At 47.4% G+C, this 20,479-nt stretch overlaps 1 protein-coding gene across 1 annotated transcript in view; it reads right to left on the reverse strand.

Annotated features, from left to right (window-relative positions):
- The window catches only part of LOC142585395 (nose resistant to fluoxetine protein 6-like), an 87,625-nt gene that overhangs the window by 35,435 nt on the left and 31,711 nt on the right, over positions 1-20,479 (reverse strand). Inside the window, exons 2-3 of the mRNA XM_075696169.1 lie at positions 18,929-19,140; positions 5,376-5,490 (exon numbers count right to left, since the gene is read on the reverse strand). Of these exons, the coding sequence (XP_075552284.1) occupies positions 5,376-5,490; positions 18,929-19,140 (327 nt within the window). The remainder of the gene's footprint in view (positions 1-5,375; positions 5,491-18,928; positions 19,141-20,479) is intronic.

Consider the following 20,479-nt stretch of genomic DNA (forward strand, 5'->3'; position numbering starts at 1 on the left):
AAGTTTGAGAGGCCGAGGTTCACGCCCATGAGATTAAAGGGGGACACGCGTAGTGCGGATGCGAGTGAAAGCAGTCCGACCAAACGTAAAGAGACGGCGGCAGCCAAACGCAGAAAGCGGTTCGAGATGAGGCGAGCGCGCGTGTGTTATACGTGCCAGAAGCCGGGTCACTTTTCGGCGCAGTGTCCGGAAACAACACCAAAAGTTGTGTTTTTTTCATTAGGCAGCACTGACGAGAACATGAAGCTTCTCGAGCCTTACATGCGAGACCTCCTCGTGAACGGGAAAGAGTGCCGGGTGCTTCGCGATTCCGCAGCTACGATGGATGTAGTTCACCCCTCTTACGTAGAACCCCATATGTTCACGGGCGAGTGCGCATGGATCAAGCAAGCCGTGGAAGCTCATAGCGTGTGTCTGCCGGTAGCAAAAGTGCTTATTGAAGGACCTTTCGGAGCACTTGAAACGGAGGCGGCAGTGTCATCTATGCTGCCCCCCCAGTACCCGTACCTATTTTCAAACAGGTCCGATCACCTCCTGCGCGAGAAGGGGCTTTTGTTTGGTGAAGCTAGTGTTCAGGCCTTAACCAGGTCGAAGGTTCGGGAGCTCGCTGCAAAGGCGGTAGTTGCGGGGCCGATGTTATCAAACAACGAAAAAGGGTCAGAGGCGCAGCAAGCCGATATTCAGAGCACGCCCGAACTGAATAAAATTGAGCCTGTAGCGTTGAAGGCGCCAGATACTGGAGAGGAAATGCCCGATAAGGGAAAGTTAGAAGAGCTATCTACAGATTTGCTCATCGCGCCTACGTCAGACGGACTTGATAGGTTGCTAAAAGTCAGCCGGTCGGCTTTGATAGCCGAGCAAAAGAAGGATGGCAGCCTGGAAAACGTGCGCTGCAATGTCAAGGAAGGTATCGCCAGGAAAAATGCGCGTTTTGTGGAAAGAGGTGGAGTCCTGTACCGGAAGTATCTAGACCGCAGAGGAGTGGAGTTCGATCAGCTGATCGTGCCTCAATGCTATCGTCAGGATCTGTTGCGCTTGACGCACGGGGGTTCGTGGTCCGGACACCTAGGAGTTAAGAAAACTAAGGACCGTCTCTTGCAAGAGTACTATTGGCCAGGGTGTTTTCGGGACGCAGACCACTTCGTGAGGTCATGTGACACCTGTCAGCGGGTGGGCAAACCAGGGGACAAATCGAGGGCGCCGTTGAAATTGGTACCTATCATTACGGAGCCTTTTAGACGGCTCGTTATTGATACAGTGGGACCTCTGCCGGTAACAGCCACGGGGTACAGACACATTTTGACTGTGATCTGCCCAGCGACAAAGTTCCCTGAAGCAGTGCCGCTTAAAGAACTCAGCTCAGTTGAGATAGTCAATGCACTACTGTCCATATTTGCGCGAGTTGGTTTTCCTGCAGAAATCCAATCAGATCAGGGCACAGTGTTTACTAGCGCTTTGACGACAACTTTTCTCGAAAGGTGTGGGGTAAAGCTGCTACACAGCTCAGTGTACCACCCACAGTCGAATTCCGTTGAGAAGCTCCACTCCGTCATGAAGCGCGTGTTGAGAGCCTTGTCTTTTGAACATCAAACTGACTGGGAGCTGTGTCTGCCTGGGGTGATGTTTGCATTAAGGACCGCGCCGCATGCAGCTACGGGGTTTTCGCCAGCTGAGCTGGTGTACGGTCGCTCGCTTCGGTCTCCGCTTCGCATGCTTCGAGAATCGTGGGAAGGCAGGCGCGACGACCCAGTCGTGGTGGAATACGTGCTTAAGCTCCTCGAACGCTTAAGAAGGGCACAGGAGTTATCAGGTGAAGCAATGGCAAAGGCCCAGCAGAGGGCCAAGGTTTATTATGATCGGACCGCCAGGGCCCGTCGTTTTGAGGTGGGCGATGAGGTCATGATATTGCGCACATCGCTAAACAACAAACTAGACGTGCAGTGGGAGGGCCCAGCACGAATTGTTCAGAAACTGTCGGACGTTAACTACGTGGTAAGTCTGCCAGGAAAGCGGAAAGCACAGCAAGTTTGCCACTGTAATCTGCTCAAACCCTTTAAACAACGCGAAGCAGTGGTGTGCATGATGGTAAACGTTCCTGAAGAGCTTCCGGTCGAGCTTCCGGGACTAGGCTCAGTGACGAACAGGGAAGACACCGGTCAAGTCATTAGTGACCTTATCAGTAAAGCACCGCTGTCGCCTGAGCAGAAAACCGAGCTACACCAGCTCTTACAAGAGTTTCAAGGTCTGTTCTCTGAGAGGCCTGGTAGGACTTCTGTACTTACTCATGATATAGAACTTACCTCCCCAGAGCCAGTACGATCCAAGGCGTATCGGGTGTCACCCCGCCAGAGCGATATTATGGAGGCTGAGGTAAAGAAAATGCTACAGCTCGGTGTTATTGAGGCAGGTGAGAGTGATTATACCTCCCCTTTGATTTTAGTTGAGGTACCGGGCAAGGAACCTCGTCCTTGCGTCGACTACCGCAGGCTTAATTCCATCACTAAGGATCAAATTTATCCGATCCCTAACATCGAGGAGCGCCTTGAGAAAGTTAGTAGCGCTCAGTTTATTTCCACCCTAGATCTTGTCAGGGGTTATTGGCAGGTTCCACTTACAGAAGAGGCTAGTAGGTATGCGGCGTTCATTTCACCAATGGGAACATTCCGTCCTAAAGTATTGAGTTTTGGTTTGAAGAACGCGCCATACTGTTTTTCAAGCCTCATGGATAAAGTGTTGCGGGGACAGCAAGAATTCGCTTTACCGTATCTAGACGACGTAGCGATATTCTCCGCATCCTGATCTGAGCATATGGCACACTTGCGGGCAGTGCTAACCCGCCTGCGCGAAGCGGGCTTGACAGTAAAGGCTCCTAAGTGCCAGTTAGCACAGGCCGAGGTTGTCTACCTCGGTCACGTGATTGGTCAGGGTCGTCGCCGCCCCTCTGAAATAAAGGTGGCCGCTGTTCGAGACTTTCCGCAACCGCGCACGAAGACCGATATTCGGTCGTTCTTAGGTGTCGCCGGCTACTATCAGAGGTACATTCCCAGGTACTCTGATATCGCGGCTCCCCTGACGGATGCTCTAAGAAAGTCAGAGCCTCAAACAGTCGTCTGGGACGAGACAAAGGAAAGAGCTTTTAGCGCCCTAAAGAGTGCCCTAACAAGCCAGCCTGTGCTACGATCGCCAGACTATACAAAAGGGTTCGTTGTTCAGTGCGATGCTAGTGAGCGAGGCATGGGCGTTGTACTGTGCCAACGGGAAAAGGGAGAAGTAGAACACCCCGTCCTGTATGCTAGTCGTAAGCTGACCAGTCGTGAGCAGGCGTATAGCGCCACCGAGAAAGAGTGTGCATGTCTCGTGTGGGCCGTTCAGAAATTGTCATGCTATCTAGCCGGCTCGAGGTTTATCATTGAGACGGATCACAGCCCTCTCCAATGGCTGCAGACCATCTCTCCCAAAAATGGCCGCCTCCTGCGCTGGAGCCTCGCTTTGCAACAATATTCCTTTGAGGTGCGTTACAAAAAGGGGAGTCTCAACGGTAACGCCGATGGCTTAAGTCGAAGCCCCTAACGTAGGAATCAGCCTCAAAATTGTTTGTTACTGATGTTTTTCTTCCTGAGGCAGGATTGTTTAACATATTGCTTTTGTTTAGTGTTTCAAAGTGATGATATGCTTTCTAGTCCAATTTTCCAATTTGTGGACGCGTTCTGAGTGATGCTAGACTACTGTAAGGAACTAGGCAGTGGTATAAAAGGGGAAAGAGCCTGGCAGGGCTTAGTGAGGGTTGTGCCGTGCTTGCTGACTGAGCGGTTGAGTTTCAGCGTAGTTCTAACGCTTGCCGGGAACGAGAACAAAAATGTGAACTCTCCCGAAGTCACTTTGCAGTGTCCTGTGCGAACCTGAACGAGAGAACGAGGCCTTCTCTGTGCGCTGCGCTCGAGAAACGTCGAGGGACGCCCGACTTCGGTTATGAGCATCATCGAGCGACATCCTTCCGGACAGCGGATGCAGTCCCCTGTCCATCGGGATCTCCTTCCCCCGGCGGGGCGGTCTGTTACGTTTCGCCTACGACGCGCGGTTTAGCCGGCGTGACTGCAACAATGCGGCAGACATTTTGGCCCGTTCGGCGTCGCCGCTACGCTCCCCGCCAGGCGTTTCCAGGCGTTTCCAGGCGTTTCCAGGCGTTTCCAGGCGTTTCCAGGCATGTTCCGATGCCACGTGTCTTCATGTGCGTGTGTGAGTGTATGTGCCATTGTGCCCGACCGGCGGCGATGCGACAGCAGGGGGTCACCTTCTCCTCCCAGTCATTGTGCCCTACCAGAGGCGCTACGAGAGCCGAAGTTACCTTCTCCTCCCAGTCTTTGTGCCCGACCGGCGACGCTACGACAGTGTGCGTCACCTTAGCCCATTGTACAATCACGTGCTCGTCTATTGAGGGGTTCCTTCTTGCCCTCAACTGCGAGAGTATAAAAACAGCTGCCCCCGGACGCCAAAAGAGGGCTCCGATTTCTTCTGTTGAGTAAAGTGCTCTCCCGTCTCTCTACTTCGGTCAACCTGACCGCCAACTCTTTGCGATGTTAAAATAAACAAGTTGTTTTGTTGTTACCAGTCGACTCATGCTTTGCCGGGACCTTCGGATGCTTCCAGTTGTACCCCAGGCCGCCAGGCCAACGCTACCCTTGGGGCTTGCGACCCAGGTACAACCACGGGCGTCAGCGCCGAGTTCCCAACCGATCGCACCAGCGGTGCGACCACAACAACTCGCGCCAGCGGTGCGATTCAAACAGTAGGTAGAAGAAGAACGAAAAAGAAAAACAATGCAGGTCGTCCGATGTTACCTACTTTCACGGTGCTAGCCCGGCCCCAACAAGACATTCTCAACTTCTGCATGCTCCTCGCCTCTGGCGAGCCAATTACATAAGAAAAGCTGTCAACTACGACAATGTCATTCACTTTGAAAGCAAACAAAAGTGACCGTCTATAATCGAGAAAACAAGAAAAGCGTTTCATTGGCCTGTTCAAACAACGCTGCGAGTCATAACCCGATGCTTGCGTCGGCGGTTACTTAAGTGTGACGTTGGGAGATTGGAATAAACACACATTGGAATAGTTTTACGTTAAAGGGCGCCGCTTCTTGTCCAGTCTACCTGTTTTCTACCACGGCCTCTTTTGCAGCCTGACAAACAAAATATGCAGTCCTGAGATCAGTAAGAATTTCTGTTTTCATTACTTACTCGACAGAGCTATCGACTCTCGATTGTATTTATCAGACCACACAGTAGCAGCTGAAAGAACCACAACTAGGAGGGATACATTTTCTTTCTTTCTAGTTTTCGGTTCGTGGCACACGCAGTGTGAATTGTAGATGTACTCACGCGAGCCAATCAAGAACTGGAACTCGGTTGCAGAGCAGGCTGATGGAAAACAGACCCCTAGGCGAAGGCCGTGCGCCATGTCGTTGTACATGAACCTGAAGAAATCCAGCTTTGCCTGCGAATAAAATTGAAAGGCAGTATAAGTTTGCTTGACCTCATGAAAAAGCGCAACCTGCAGAACGGATTGAACTAGCTTGTTTAACAGGTACAAAACACTGATCAAAAGCTTTAGCTGTGTCATGAGACCGCTAAATGCCCTAAGAATTAAAGTAAAGCAAGACAGAACTAAGTTCCGTTAGCAGAAAAGCAGGGAGAGCGTAACGGCTCTTTAAATGGACGAAAGAGGAAATTCGGGAGATCCTAAAGCTACACGTGTTGAGTAAGGGGAAGGGTCTTGAGGGCGAAAGTATTCTCGGCAAATTTTCGCTTGTGTTGTATGATTCTCGAGAATTTTTCCCTACATGTTTCATTAGTTTTTGTACGAGCTCCTAATCGTAGAGGTCTTTTCATATCTTTCACTATATCCGATCTTTCTATACTTCTGCATTTTCCGTTAAGTTAGATGCATGTTCCTGCAAGCTGCACCCGCTCTACGGACGCCGGCGTCTGGCTACGCGTTTCGGCCACCTGGTAGGGTTGTTTTGATGGCTGGCACATAGCTCGTCAGTGACGCCGGCGTCCGCCTGCGTATTATACAGTGATGCCCTGGTCATACGGCGGCCCAAAGGCTCCTACGCCGGCTTCGTTGCTGGGTCATCTTGATTAACATTTGATACCAACCACGCCGTAATCGGCCTTCGTCGACGCCGCATGAGAACCATTGTAGAACTCTCCTTAGTAACATCGCTGTAAGATATTCCTCTCATGTAAGCGGCAGAGTTGGTGACTAGTTCTAACGTGAAGATTATTATTATTATTATTATTATTATTATTATTATTATTATTATTATTATTACATATGAAAACACACATACATACAGAGAGAGGAAAGTAGTGAAGGAGCAGGCTGCCACCTACCACCGAGCGGAGCACAAAGCCTTTAGGAAGGATGGATGATGAAAAAGGAAGCTGAAGATAAGTAGAAGGAGTGTAAAGAATAAATAAACAGCAAGATGACAGGCCACAATGGCCAAAGTAAAGCAAGAACATACGCGCAAAAAACCGAAAAAAAAAAACACGCACGTCGCACTAATCGCAGAGGGATGTACAAAGACAAAGTTAGCAAAAAAATATTTCGTCCCTTGGAAGCTCGCAAAATGGAAGCGAAGCCACTTTCTTGCAGAAAAGTAAGGAGCGCACAATGAGCCTGGTCGCGTCGAGAAGCACAGCCACTCGGATGCAGGCAATAATCAAGTGTACACTGGAGGCCAAGTAGGCTATAGTTCTCTAGTACCGACGTGCGCTGCGAAAGGAAAGCAGGACACTCATACAAGGTGCTCCAGTGGATCGTAGGAACCACAAGAAGCACACGACGGACTGCCTACACGTGTTTGCCAGTATCATCATTTAGATACCAGGACACAACCCTTAACTTGAGCAACAGAGCCCCAGCACAACGAGGCAAGCCTCGACCATGAACACGGGCAGGAAAGGATCCGTTTCTAACACACTTGTCTACTTGCTGCTTGATTAAGCACCTTCGCGTCAACAGACGAGCATCGTCAAGCCTATACAAAATTTCCGGACAGCCACATGCGTTGTGAGCACAAGAGAAAGGCAGCCGAACGGCCTCTTCGTTTCCAGCGATACTTACGTGCGAAGGTATCCACTGGCCGACGAGGAATACTCCACGAGATGTAATTCTGCTGGCCAGTGGAACTTTCGCCGCATAATCCTAGCCATTACATTGCTTGGACGCAGGGACCACATTATCGATCCCTCCTGGACTTTATTAGATCGGCAAATCTTTTTTTTTCATTCATTTAATCATCCTTATTCGCCCACATCCCATACCCCTGTATGCCCTGAGGTTATGCCCTGAGGTATGCCCTGTATGCCCTCGCATTAAAAAAAAAATCTGCTGGCACACTCAATGATGCTACGCATAACTGAATGGTCAGAGTCACTGCTTTGTAATATGCTGAAGGCAGCGTGGGAGTCCGTAAGTATGATAACCTTCGATGCCCTTAACTCTTCTTGCATCTACTTCAGAGTAGTATCAATCGCTGCCAGCCCTGCAGTTGTTGATGATGCTGGATGCGGTATGCGAAACACCCGTCAGACGTCAGTTGTAGGGCAGAAAAAAGCTGCAGAGGCGCCCTGGTCATCGCCGTATACAGATGCGTTCGTAAATAATTTAACATAATCTCTAAATCTTCCGAATAAGTGTGACTGAGCCAATTACATCAGCGCTGGAACCGGCAGTGAAGAATTTTCGTGCATATCTGGAATCGCAAGATAAACGGGGAATAGACATTTGCTGAAACCTCCCAAAGGTGTAACTAAAGTAGCACCTTCAGAACTTCCTACAACGGTTTTAAACAATGCTACCATTTTCCCCACGCGAGATAATGGACGCTGAATCAGTCGATTAAGAATCGCTTGGTCATCCGATACACGGTGCAGACGCTCGATGTGACGTGGAGCTCTGCAGGCTACTTGCAGTGTCAGGGGAAACTGATGTGCTTCAGGCAGTAACGGAACTTATTGTGCCTCGCGAGGTAAGCCAAGCATGACTCGGAGGGTAACCCGGTGGTGCCGTTCCAGTTGGGCCGTCGAACTAGGCGGCACATTCAGGACTGCAACGCATACATCACTCCAGATATAGTACAGATAATCGATAGTACAGATAGTACAAATAAGATGCAGCCTGACTCCCCCACCCCTGACAGTCAAGGTAGTCGCATATTTGAGGAGGGACTGTGATTTGCGCCGCACAGACTTAACTGCACGGGGCCATGAGAGGTAATCATCAATAATAACACAGAGGTAACGGTGTTGTGGTACCCATCATATTGGTGTCATGCCAATGCATCGTCCGCTAATGGTTCGACGAGCACGTTGTCAGGGACGTTATGCAATTGCAGCTGGCTTGGCAGATGAAATCTGCAACCCAACTTCATCTAAGTACTCTGCAGTCATATTCAGAGCTTTCTGCAAGCTTACACGAAGGCTTGTGCCAAGGTGTGAAGGGCTACTTATCCACAGAGCGATGTCATCAGCATAGACAGCTATGGCTATTGGGATGCCAACTTCCCGAGGCAAACACCTTGGGAAGCCAGCAAAAACGCAGTTAAAAAGAAGAGACGACGAAACGCTGCTTTGCGGGACACTACGCATCACATTGCGAGATTCACTTATGGCTCCTCCAACGCTCACTTTCGTTATGCGCTCTGATAGAAAATTGCGAAGAAATAGAAGTGGATGGCCCGAAATTCCAGCGGTGGCAAGTGCGACAATAACCTCCTTATGTTGAACAGAGTCGAAGACTTGCTGTATGTCTAAAAATAGCATATATGCGTAATGGTTGTTCTCTCGAGCAAATTCAAACGATGATACAAGGCCTGCAATGCTGTCCAAGGCTGAACGACAGCGACGAAAGCCACTCATGACATCAGGAAAGAACTTCAGCTCCTGCAGCCTGACATCTAGACGAAACAGTACCATTCGTTCCATCAGCTTGATAACATTTGTAGGGCATGAGGTGTTTTGTAGAGTACCCGGTATCAGCGCGGATGATTCGCAATCATCGGGGATCAGGCAGGCTCGCCACACTTCATCATCATCATCATTTATTTTTCCTTAAGGACTCCTGTCGGGGTATTACATAAGGGGGGGGGGGGTTACAGAAGATAAGGATAGAAACAAAGATATGGGGTCCTATAACGTAAAACTATTCCAATATGTTTCTATTCCAATCTCCTGACGTCAAATTTGCGTAACCACCAACGCAAGCACCGGGCGGTCACCCGCAGGGTTGTCTAAACAGACCAATCAAACGCTCTCCTCGTTCATAGGAGGTCACTTTTGTTTGCTTGAAAAATGAATAACTGAGCGGCTTGTCGTATCTAATTGGCTGACAAGAGGCGAGGAGAATGATCAAGTGGAGAGGGATTCAATGGGGCCGAGCCACTGCACTGAAAATCGATAACCCGATGAAGAGGGTGGTGCCGGCGTCTGCGATTGGTCGGCTCTCCCTTTCTTAGCTTGCGGTGGCTGGTCGAAAATCGCGGCGGCGTGCAACGGAAGCTCAAGAATGACGCTAAAACGGACCCTCAGCAAAGAAAAGTTGGCAGAATGAGGGGACAAACGTGCCGAAAGTGCTAGAAAACGTTAAACGGCCACGCAAGAAGTATTATTATACGCAAATACACCCATGCTCTCCTGCAGGTGCGAGTAGCCAGCGTCTCAGCGATCGGCGGCAGCCATCTTTTTTTCCTTTCGGAACGGGGCAGCCTGCGGCTATTCCGAAGAAAATTCAGTTTTGTTCGGCATATTAATGCATCTTTATCGCGTACACGTCAATTTGACGCGGTGACTTCTTGCGGTTTTGTGACGTCGCGTGACTGGCAGGTGAAGTGGGTAAAGCCCGAAAACTTTTTACCAATAGCCGAGGGCTAATGGCGAAAAGGCGTCGAATCAGAAATAACTGTTTTTCTTTTTTTTTTGTCAAATCATGCATAATCAGTATGTACACATAATATCAGATGGGAAGGTATCGTGGTTTTCGTGACGTCGCGTGAGAGACCGGTGAAGTGGGAGTGGTCGAAAAATGTTTTTGACCAATCGTGGAGGGCTGATAGCAGAATTGGAATAGAAAAGTTTGGAATAGTTTTACGTTATAGCGCCCATGGTTACAATTTCTTACAAGACTCAGCCTGTGGATTCGCATTAAAACAAACAAACAAGCAAACAACAACAACAACAAAAAGCCAAGAAGCACACTGAATAGAATGCAAAAGCAAATCAGTAGAACAGTCACGATGTGAGACGGCAATCGCAAAAGAATGAAGGCACAGTACGGTCATTATAAGGTTAGGGTTTAAGGTGATCAGTAAGCAGCTGCTTGAAGATAATGGGGTTGCGCTCATTGACAACTCCATCTGGTAAATTGTTCCACTCTATAATGGCGCTAGGCAAAAACGATTCATTAAAGGAAAATGTTGAACCATGCAAGCGCTGGATGCTGCAAGGGTTAAAAAGGCGACGAGATGTACGGGTTGGTGGGATTAGAAGCCTTCCATGCAGTTCGGGGAAGTTATAATAAAGTCGCTGGAAAAGGCACAGTTTCGCAATTTTCCGACGCAACACCAATGGTTCGAGTCCTAGAGATGATTTAATCGCACTGACACTTTCTTCACGGCTGTACCTGGAAGTGATGAATCTAGCGGCACGATTTTGTATTGATTCTAACATATTAATTAAGTAAGCTTGGTGCGGGTTCCAAATAGCTGAGGCGTATTCAAGTTTACTTCGAATAAAAGTTTCATAAGCTAGTTTTCTTGTGGATGAGGGGCACAGCGCAAGGGTACGTCTGACGTAACCAAGTGATTTATTAGTGTGGGTAGCCAATTATGTTATATGGTCGGACCAGGTCAACTTGCTATTAATAGTGATACCGAGATAACGATACGATTCAACGGTGGATAGGGCTGTTGAGTTTAAAAAGTACGGGTGATTCTTGTTAGAGTGTTTACGGGATACCTGCATAACTTTACATTTGGAGATGCTAAGTTTCATCAAAGATTTGGAACACCATGTTTCTAATAAATGTAAGCCTTTTTGGAGCATTGCATGGTCGGCTGGGTCTGTAATGCGACGGTAGACTACGCAGTCATCTGCAAAAAGTCGGATATTGGATGATATGCCGTTGGGAAGGTCGTTTATGAAGATGAGAAAGAGAAGAGGACCGAGGACGGACCCCTGTGGTACTCCAGAGATGACGCTAGCAGTGGTTGAGCAATGATTTCCGATAGCTGTGTACTGGAATCGATTAGTAAGAAAGCAACGGATCCATGGCAGTGCGAGAGGGTCAAGACCGAGGCATGAAAGTTTGGCCAAAAGCCGCTGATGGGGAACACAGTCAAATGCTTTGGCGAAGTCTAGATATATCACGTCAATTTGAAGTGAAGAGTCTAAGTTCAGGTGAAGTTCAGTAATAAATTCAAAAAGCTGTGTTTCGCATGACAAACCAGGCCGGAAACCGTGCTGATTGTGAAAAAAGAAGGAATGATCACCGAGATGACATGCTATTTGTGAATATATTATATGTTCTAGGAGTTTACAGGGAATACTCGTTATATTGAATACTGTATTGAATATTGAATACTTCGTTATATTGGTCCAGTATACATTCATGAAAAGGCTTGTGAATGTCTCGTAAGGCTTGGTAGGCAATAGAGTCTTCACCTGGGGCAGCGCGGCGCTTGCAGAGACTAAGCGCTTGGCGCAGCGTCTCGAGAGTGAAGTCTGCCTCGTCCATTTGGCAAGCAGGGCTATAGCAAGTAGTTGCCGTTCAAATAATCAGAAAAAAAAGTTGCCGTTTGTGTTGTCATTTGACATAGAAGAGACGAAAAAGTCTGCAAATGCTTCTGCAAGCATTTTCCGTGACTGGCCGGTCGCTATGCACAATGCTGCTGTTGGGTGCTTACAGACTTCAGGAGTGCAGCGGGCCTTTTTCACGCGCCATAAACTTCCAAAACCACCTGCATAATGCAAGGAACTACGGCGGGCTGCCCAGCTCTTGCGACGAAGCTGTTTTGTATGCCGCCGTATGGCTGCATCAAAGCGGTTGTACAGCGTGCAGTAGGTGCTCCTTTTAGGGCACTGTGCTTTCCTGTAAGCGCGGCGTCGACAGGCGCGGAGCTTCAAGAGCTTAAAATCGGGGTTCGGTTTATCTAGTCGTCGTATCGTAGCTCACCAACTTGAACAGACTTTAATGTGATGGCGCTTATGAAATCAGCTAAAGAAACTTGCCCTAGTTTGTCACTGTGTAGCTGGAAGTCTGGCGGCTCGAAGTATGTCGTTGCGTCAACCAGATAGGTAGGTAATCTGAGCCTCATTGGTCCGCTTCGCATGACCAGGCCAGGGACGCATCTCTTGCTGATATCGCAAGGTCGATGGTGGAATGCTATTTTCCTCTGCCCACAAATATAGGTGATCCGTCATCAAATGTTTGAAGACTATGTTTGACAATAAGATCGTGAACCTCCACTCCATGAATGTCTTGTGGATGGGAACACCAGCGTGAGTGGGGAGCATTAAAGTATCCACATAGCACAAATGGTGGACATCAGCGAGAGACTTAGCACTCTATGTGTGGTGTCCGAAGAATGTGTAGGTCGATTGTATATGCTTGCCACTGTCGTCGTTGCACCCCTGAGGCCTTCAGTAACTGCTTTACACTCGAATTCGGCGTCACAGATGCGGTGTGTATCAATAATTGTTAAATCTAAGTCAGCGCATATGTATATCGATGATTTCCAAGTATTGCGTAAATGCGGAGCATCCACGCACTGATAGCAGCCGCATGTGAAGACAGTGAAAAAGAAAAAGAAGAAAAGAGAGAAAGGACAAGATTTTCCCATTGACGCCAGATTCAGAGCGAGGGTGCGTGCCATCCTAATTGATGGAAGAAATATTTGAATAACGTCTAGCGTTATGGTTAGCAATGATTTCAAGATATTCGCTTCTTAGAAGGAAGGGTGTTCCGCAATGAAGAAATTTTCCTTGAATACATCTTGATGGCTTATTAAAATACACTAAGACCGCATAGTGCTTGACCTTATAGCCTTCTATAAACTTTCATGCTACCCATCAGCGTGAAAAGCGCAGAGCGAGGCGGTCGAGACTAGTTCCGGCACCCGCCGCCAGGCGGCAGTGCCAATCCAAAATAGAGCGCTTGAATTCAAAGTGAACGGAAACATCAGCCGGTCAGCAGTCGAGATAAGCAAGAGACGTTTACAGTATCGGTGAAAAAAAATGCTGGGAAGAGATTGATACGACCGGATCCGTTCCAGGCATAAGTAGCGGTACGAGGTAGATAGAGAAGTTTTGAGGAAGAGTTGCAAGAACAAGGAGATGTATAAGAAAATGCTAGTATGAAAAATATGTATAACATACCTAATTAACTCAAGCAGGCCAGGGGCGCTATAACGTAAAGCTATTCCAAACTTTTCTATTCCAATTCTGCAGTCAGCCCTCCGCGATAGGTCAAAAACGTTTAGGACCCCCCCCCCCCACCCTCTCCTGTCTGTCACGCGAACTCGCGAAAATCGCAGTAGCTGCCCATCTCATATGGCGTGTACACTTTCATTATGCATAATTGGACTGAACAAAAGAAACATAGCTATTTCTCATTCGAAGCCTTTTCGCTATTAGCCCTCGGCTACTGGTCAAATGTTTTCGGGCTGCATCCCCTTCACCTCCCTGTCACGCGACGTCACAAAACCGCGAAAATTCACCGCGTCAAAGTGACGTGTACGCGTTAAAGATGTATTCATATGCCGAACAAAATGGAATTTTTTTTCTGAATAGCCGCAGGCTGCACCGTTCCGAAAGGAATAAAATATGGCTGCCGCCGATCGCTCAGGCACTGGCTACTCGCACCTGCTGGAGAGCAGGGTTTATTTGCGTATAATAAAACTTTCTGCGTGGCCATGTAACGTTTTCGAGCACTTTCGGCCCGTTTACGACCCCGCTCTGACAACTCTTTCTTGCTGAGGATCCGTTTTAGCGGCATTCTTAACGTTCCGTTGCACGCCGCCGCGATTTTCGACCTGTCACCGCAAGCTAAGTAAGGGAAAGCGGACCAATCGCACGCGCCGGCACCACGCTCTTCATCGGGTTATCTATTTTCAGTGCGCTGGCTCGGCCCCATCAAAACCCTCTCCACTTGAGCGTGCTCCTTGCCTCCTGGAAGCCAATTACCAATGTAATAAAACCGCTCAATGTAGGCAATGTAATTCGTTTTGTACGCGGAAAATAGTGACCTATATATAAACTAAGAGAGCGTTTAATTGGGCTGTTGAGTCAACGCTGCAGGTCACCGCCCGATGCTTGCGTAGGCGGTTACGCAAATTAGACGTCAGCAGATTGGAATACAAATATTAGAACATTTTTACGTTATAGGGCCCAAGGTGACTATTTATCTACTGCCTAGTTTCTAAGGGGATTCCAATAAATCATCATCCTTATCGGAGCAGACGATGCTATAGCATGGCCCCCGCTACAGCTGGCCTTCTCTCTGCAAAGCTTCTGTCAATTTACTGAATATAATCACCAGTAACACCTACACAGGCACGAACAAACAGCCTGCCGCAGAAATTAAAGTATGCGTACGAGAATAAATATAAGTTACTGAAATTCTAAAGCGAACTGCGAATCCGTTTAGTGCAATACAACAAATTCGCTAGGACAGCCTCTTCTGTACTTTTTCTGGGAAGGATGCGCCTGTAGTCAAATTCACTGATGAAAGTGCTTTCTTTGATTTATGTACAGCAGCCGCTGCTTTATACTCGTTTTATACTTTATTGTCATCCGCTGCTTTATGTACACCTGGAAGTCTCAGACTTCCAGATGTACAGACGTTACCTTTGTGCCTGTTCCGCACGCCGGCAACGCCTCGGATGGATGGATGGACGGATGTTATGAGCGTCCCCTTTGGAACGGGGTGGTGGGTTGCGCCATCAAGCTCTTGCTATTATACTGCCTAATGTCCTACCTAGGTTAAAAAAGAAAAAAAAAGAAAAAGAAGGAAAAGAGCTATGAACTCCCACAACCAAATTTTCTGATCCCCTATAGCGAACTTTGCTTTTGTACGTCTCCGTTTTTTGTCGTTTCCCTACTTTTCTTCCACAAATCTTCCAATCGCCTCTTACTAATCTCTATTGCGGACATGTTTACTTTTCCACTGCTCTCGCTGAACCCAAGGGTTTCAAAGGAGGCTAGTGGTGCCTAAATCGACCACTGGGCAGACGTCTTCGCATTCTAATAAAACATGCTCCATCGTTTCCATAGCTTTAGCGCAGCAAGCACACCTCCATCTCTTCTTCCATCTTATATCTCGCTTTATAGGTGCGTTTCCTAAGGCATCCCGATCTCGCTTCGAAAAGTAATGAACTTCCCTTTGAGTTATCATAAATTGTTTCTTTCCTGATTTCGTTTTTTCCTCTTAAGCAGTTACTCATGGCAGCTTTCTTTTCCATTGCCGCCACCCATGAGATCGCAGATGCTTCGATAGCGCCCCTAGCGATGGGCGCTGTCATTCCAGAATGCACGAAAAGCAGGGAAGAGATTGATATCACCGGATCCACTACAGGCATAGGTAACTGTACAGGGTTGATATAGAAGTTTTAAGGAAGAAAGAAATTATTACACAGGTGTAGGCGAAATGCTAGAATGATAACCGTCTACTAAAGCATACCTGATTAATTGAAGCAGGCCAGGTGACTATTTGTCACCGTTCCGTTTCAAAGTAGATGCCAATAAATTATCATCACTATTATTATGATCATCATCTAGTGAAATACGAGGAGGCCAGGCTAGGACATTGAACGGCGCTACTGGAGCGATGACGCGGGCACAGAAAAAAATATAGGAGGCTATATCTTCACTCATTTCGCTTGTATCTCTGCTAGATAGGCCTTAACAGCGACGTAGGCCGCTTCAGATTTTGTGCTCCGGTTTGGGTCTGCCTACTCATACTTCTCAATTTCTTTAGCTCTTTTCTCCTTCTGCCCGTCCAGGATAGCAAATGTGGCCGTTTCCCTCCTTATCCGCGCTCTCTATCTCTCTTTTGCACACTTACATTCCCAGTAGAAGGTATCATTTTTTTATGATTGTCTTTTTTAGAGTGTTCGAATGCCATGGTATATCGGAGTCGCTAGTGATAACTGTCGGTACATATTCGTCAATAGGGCTGATCAATTCGTTTTTGAACGCCACTGAGATACACGCGATGGTTTTTAGAAAAGTAGTTGGAATAAATTTTCCAAAATAGCTGAAATATTTTGTCGCTAATGTTCGATAAATAACGCTTTCAGTAATCTAGAACCGACACTATTGATGGTGAGAGGACAAATACAGCTAAAATAAATGGTCAGACTCAACAAGAGCATTTTGTTATCTCTGGTTATGTTGATGTATTTAGTTAGGTCAACGTGCACGAAACAAAGTCAGATCAGGGATGTTATAGCTTTAATTTAATGTTGAAATCGTATGTGCAACGTTACAGAACAGCGCCGAACAGCGGTAGTCTTTGAGAATGTGAGAATTTTCATTCGAGATATTCCGCCTGCAAATAGTCTGCACTGATACGATCTCGACCGGGGGAGGTGGGTCTTCACCCCAAGAATCAGAAAAGGACGATGAAGCTGGGCATCATGACGATGAAAAAGTAGAAAAGGTTATATTCACTTCATTAGTACATGGTTGTGACTCTCCTCCGAGCTTCGAACGGTTCTGATTAACACGGGGGCCAGGACGGCCTTAAATAACCCGTTGCGGTCTTGTGGTAGTCGACGTCGATGTCTTCTTCGGGAGCCCGTGGAAGTATTAGGGCTTTCGTCAGGTTCTACCGTCGAGCTCCTGACCTTCGGATTTTCTTCCCTTCGTCCTTCCCTTTGTGTCAGCTTCTGTCGTCGACGGCCTCCGGCCCTTCGGTTTGTCTTTTCTTCGTCCATCCCTTTGTGTCAGCTCGGAGAAAAAAAGGGGTGACGCTGTTTCGAAGAGGGCAATTATGTCGACTTGGGGACGCCCGTGTGAACGCTTCTCACACTTGACAGGTGAATCATAACAGCACGCAGAAAAGACGAATAAAAATTCCTTCGAACCAACGTTTCTGATAAGTGGCTTCGTGAATCCACCTGTATACTATAACCCGGTAATGGTGTCCATACACAGGACCGAATAAGTAGGTTTTATGTTGTGGATTTCTTGATGACAAGTTGCCAGAACTGGAATAAATTTATTCGAAATTACTCATTCTAGTTACCATCGTCACGTGCTATGAACAGTGAGCAGTGGCCAAAAGACTGCTAAGCAGCAATACCTGGGCTATTGTTCTTACGGTGCTCATAATTGAAAAACGTTGAAGAGGGTTTATAAATGCGTTTAATGACATTAAATTACATTTTTGCCTCAACTATTGGCTTTTACACTGTCAAAATGTCAACAATGCACCAACTGTACCAAGCTCAATAACGCGTCATGGTTGTCAGTAACGTGCCTCGATTAGGAAACCGAAATGGATCGTTTCAAATAAAATGCATTTCGAAGTGTCAGTGGCAAGCTTAGATAATGGCTGACTGAAAAACAAAACACAATTAGAAGCATCGCCACCACGATGGTCCTTGGCAAACTGCCCCCAACGGCTGTAGAGCATCTGTCAAAGGGCTATCAGTCTTGCTCCGTAGCAGAGGCTGCTGATGATTTCTTACGATGAAAGAAACGCCTGCCATTCGAGATCTTTGGTATGGTTATTTATCGTATAGCGATTCTTATTACGGTGATAATCAAGATTATGTCCTCGACAACAACGGATCTTTTCAATTGTATGCGCGATATCATTTTTATGGGATGAGCCTCTGCTGCCGTTTGACGCTGGCTTGTCGAAGCCGCATAATGTTAAAGTAAGGTGTTTCGCTGCAGGCATTCAAACTCGTCAGGTGGGATAGAGGCAAAAAAAAACACCGTGTTGCTTTGCGCATTATGTGAACCTAAAGCTTTTTTCCCTATCTGCCTCTCTCCCTAGGATGCCGATCGATACAGGGTCCCATGTGATTGTTCGGTAGGTTGTCCCAGGGTTGAATGAAAGCGCAGCAAAGCACGCATCACCTTCTTTCGATTACTTGATTTGGAATAAGAGGGCAGGAAAGAAGCTGCCTGACGAAGATATGAAAGAGTGAAGGTCGCGTAATAACGAGAAAAATGTCTGGTTAATATTCGTGACATTAAAGATGAGAGAAACAGGAAGGTAAGATGTGCACTGCAGTACTACAGACAGAGTAACCTGGATTCTCATTAAATACGTCAGCGACACCTTCTTTTATTACTTCAAGATACCTTTGGAGCACCCACTGTAACCCGAGCCAGACGCTGCTCTCCAGTGAACGAATAAATAAATAAATAAATAAAAAATTCGGCAGTTTTGAGTTCAGAAACCACGATCTAATTACGAGAAACGCAACAATGGGGTACTCAGGATTTTCATTTTGGAAACGTGTGTTTACTTAAAGTGCGCCTGAATTTAAGTACACGAGCGCTCTTGCATTTCGCCACCATTGAAACGCGGCTGTCACTGCCGTGATTGAACTCGCGACCTAGAGGTCATCAGCGCAACGTCCCATCCACTGAGCTACCGAGGCGGGTCTCTAATGAACGAGACCCGAAGCTTGAAGTATTGCGCGTATCCGACAAGTGCACGAAATACATCGGCCCCTGGAAGTGTTAACAAACAAAGCGAGCAAAACACTGTGCACCACAATGAAGAGCGCCCATGCAGCGTAGCACCCAGTGAGATGCATTCAAATTCCTCCAGTGTGGGACAGTGGGTGCTAGATTTAAAATTTCGGGCGCTGCAGTGAAAATATTCTTCGTTAAAGGGCAATACTTACACCGTCGTAGACATCGTCGTGGAGCCGGCGCACGATCTTCTCGAAGAAAGGGAGCCGTCGCGGCTGCAGGTACAGCGTGCAATACTGGCCCGAGAAGTGGACGCCACCGTCGGCATCGCGTGCCGCCGTGGACAGGCACTGGTCGTAGGTGCCTAAGTCGTTGAACGTGCCCGAGATGAGGCCACCCGGTGGGCGGGAGTTGGCGTCCAGCACTGCATAAAAACGCAGCGGCGAAGGTTACCGACACGCTTTTCGACTCAGTGACAGTATCTGCGCGACCAGACGCTGCAGGAGGATGCGTGCCCAGTCGACGTGTGAGAGATTCCCATCAAGTTTAAGCAGCTTCACCAAACAGTGCAGCAAGAAGGAGCAGGTCAAAAGAATCGAGAAGATTTTTTACATTAAGTTTAGGGTGAAGCAAACGATAAACACTCAAAATAATTATGGTGGATAGGAATGTGAGGTTCTTCAGCCGAGGCACTCATATAAATGGGAGTATTTAGGTTTGTAGCAACTTTATGCTCGACAAGGGGGAGGATGTGGGCTTGTTGGTGCATCTTTGTGCTACTACATCGTGTACCTAGGTAAGTGTTGGCTCATTTTACGTATGAAACTGAAACTGATTGTGAGAAAAATCATACCCTCTAATGACCGAATGTCTAAGATATCATATAGCTAATGGCACGCAGTCTAAAATCATCGTACGATTCGACATAGCTTGATTGAGTTTTCTTCTACTCCGTTGCTCTGGTTTGAGCAGCTGGGGCGATATTTGTTGAATCACTGCGACGAAGCGCTCAAGTGTGCATGTCAGTTTCTTGTGTATTTTTCTATGAAGATATTTGTACAGCGTCCCATACAATGGCCAGAACGACCCCCTACAAAAACTAGTTTCGAACGGTTAGTTCAGCACAATGCGTTGGCGGGCTAGTTGGTGCGAATCCATGAATACTTTGTTTAGCGCAAAAAGACAGACACAAGAAAGACGACAGGACAAGGCGCTACTCTCAACTGACATCATTTTATTGCGTCACTCCTTTATAGACCGCTCAAACCAGAGGAACATGCGCAGTGAGCACCATGCGGTGGAGCCACCAACATCCGATCCCAAGAGCGCGTGTTTAGAATCTTCCTTAAAGAAGTCTTGTCATCACTCTGCGAACATGAGTTTCCTTGCACAGTTAAATAGGCTGCAGGCTACTGGTTACCCAAGTGTGGTGGTGACGTCAGTCTCGGAGGTATTGCTTCAAAAACTGAAAGGCAAGCGGCATAAAAGTAACTGCAGCACACAAAAGAAAAGGCCTGAAGTTGTGCCGTATTGCCACAGAGTGGCTCACAATCTGAAGAATGTCGCCACCAGATACAAAATTCCGGTAGTGTTTTCCGCTCCTCAGAAACTGTCGATGTTGTGCAGCCGTATTTCTAAAACAAGTAAAAAACCTGATTGTGAAAAGAACCACGTGAAGTTTGTAGATTGCACCGTCGGTGTGGTTTATAAAATTCCCTTGTCATGTGGCAAAGTGTATGTAGGGCAGTCAGGCCGCTGTGTTA

The sequence above is a fragment of the Dermacentor variabilis genome, chromosome 1 (assembly GCF_050947875.1).
Source record: "Dermacentor variabilis isolate Ectoservices chromosome 1, ASM5094787v1, whole genome shotgun sequence".
NCBI classification, from domain to species: domain Eukaryota; kingdom Metazoa; phylum Arthropoda; class Arachnida; order Ixodida; family Ixodidae; genus Dermacentor; species Dermacentor variabilis.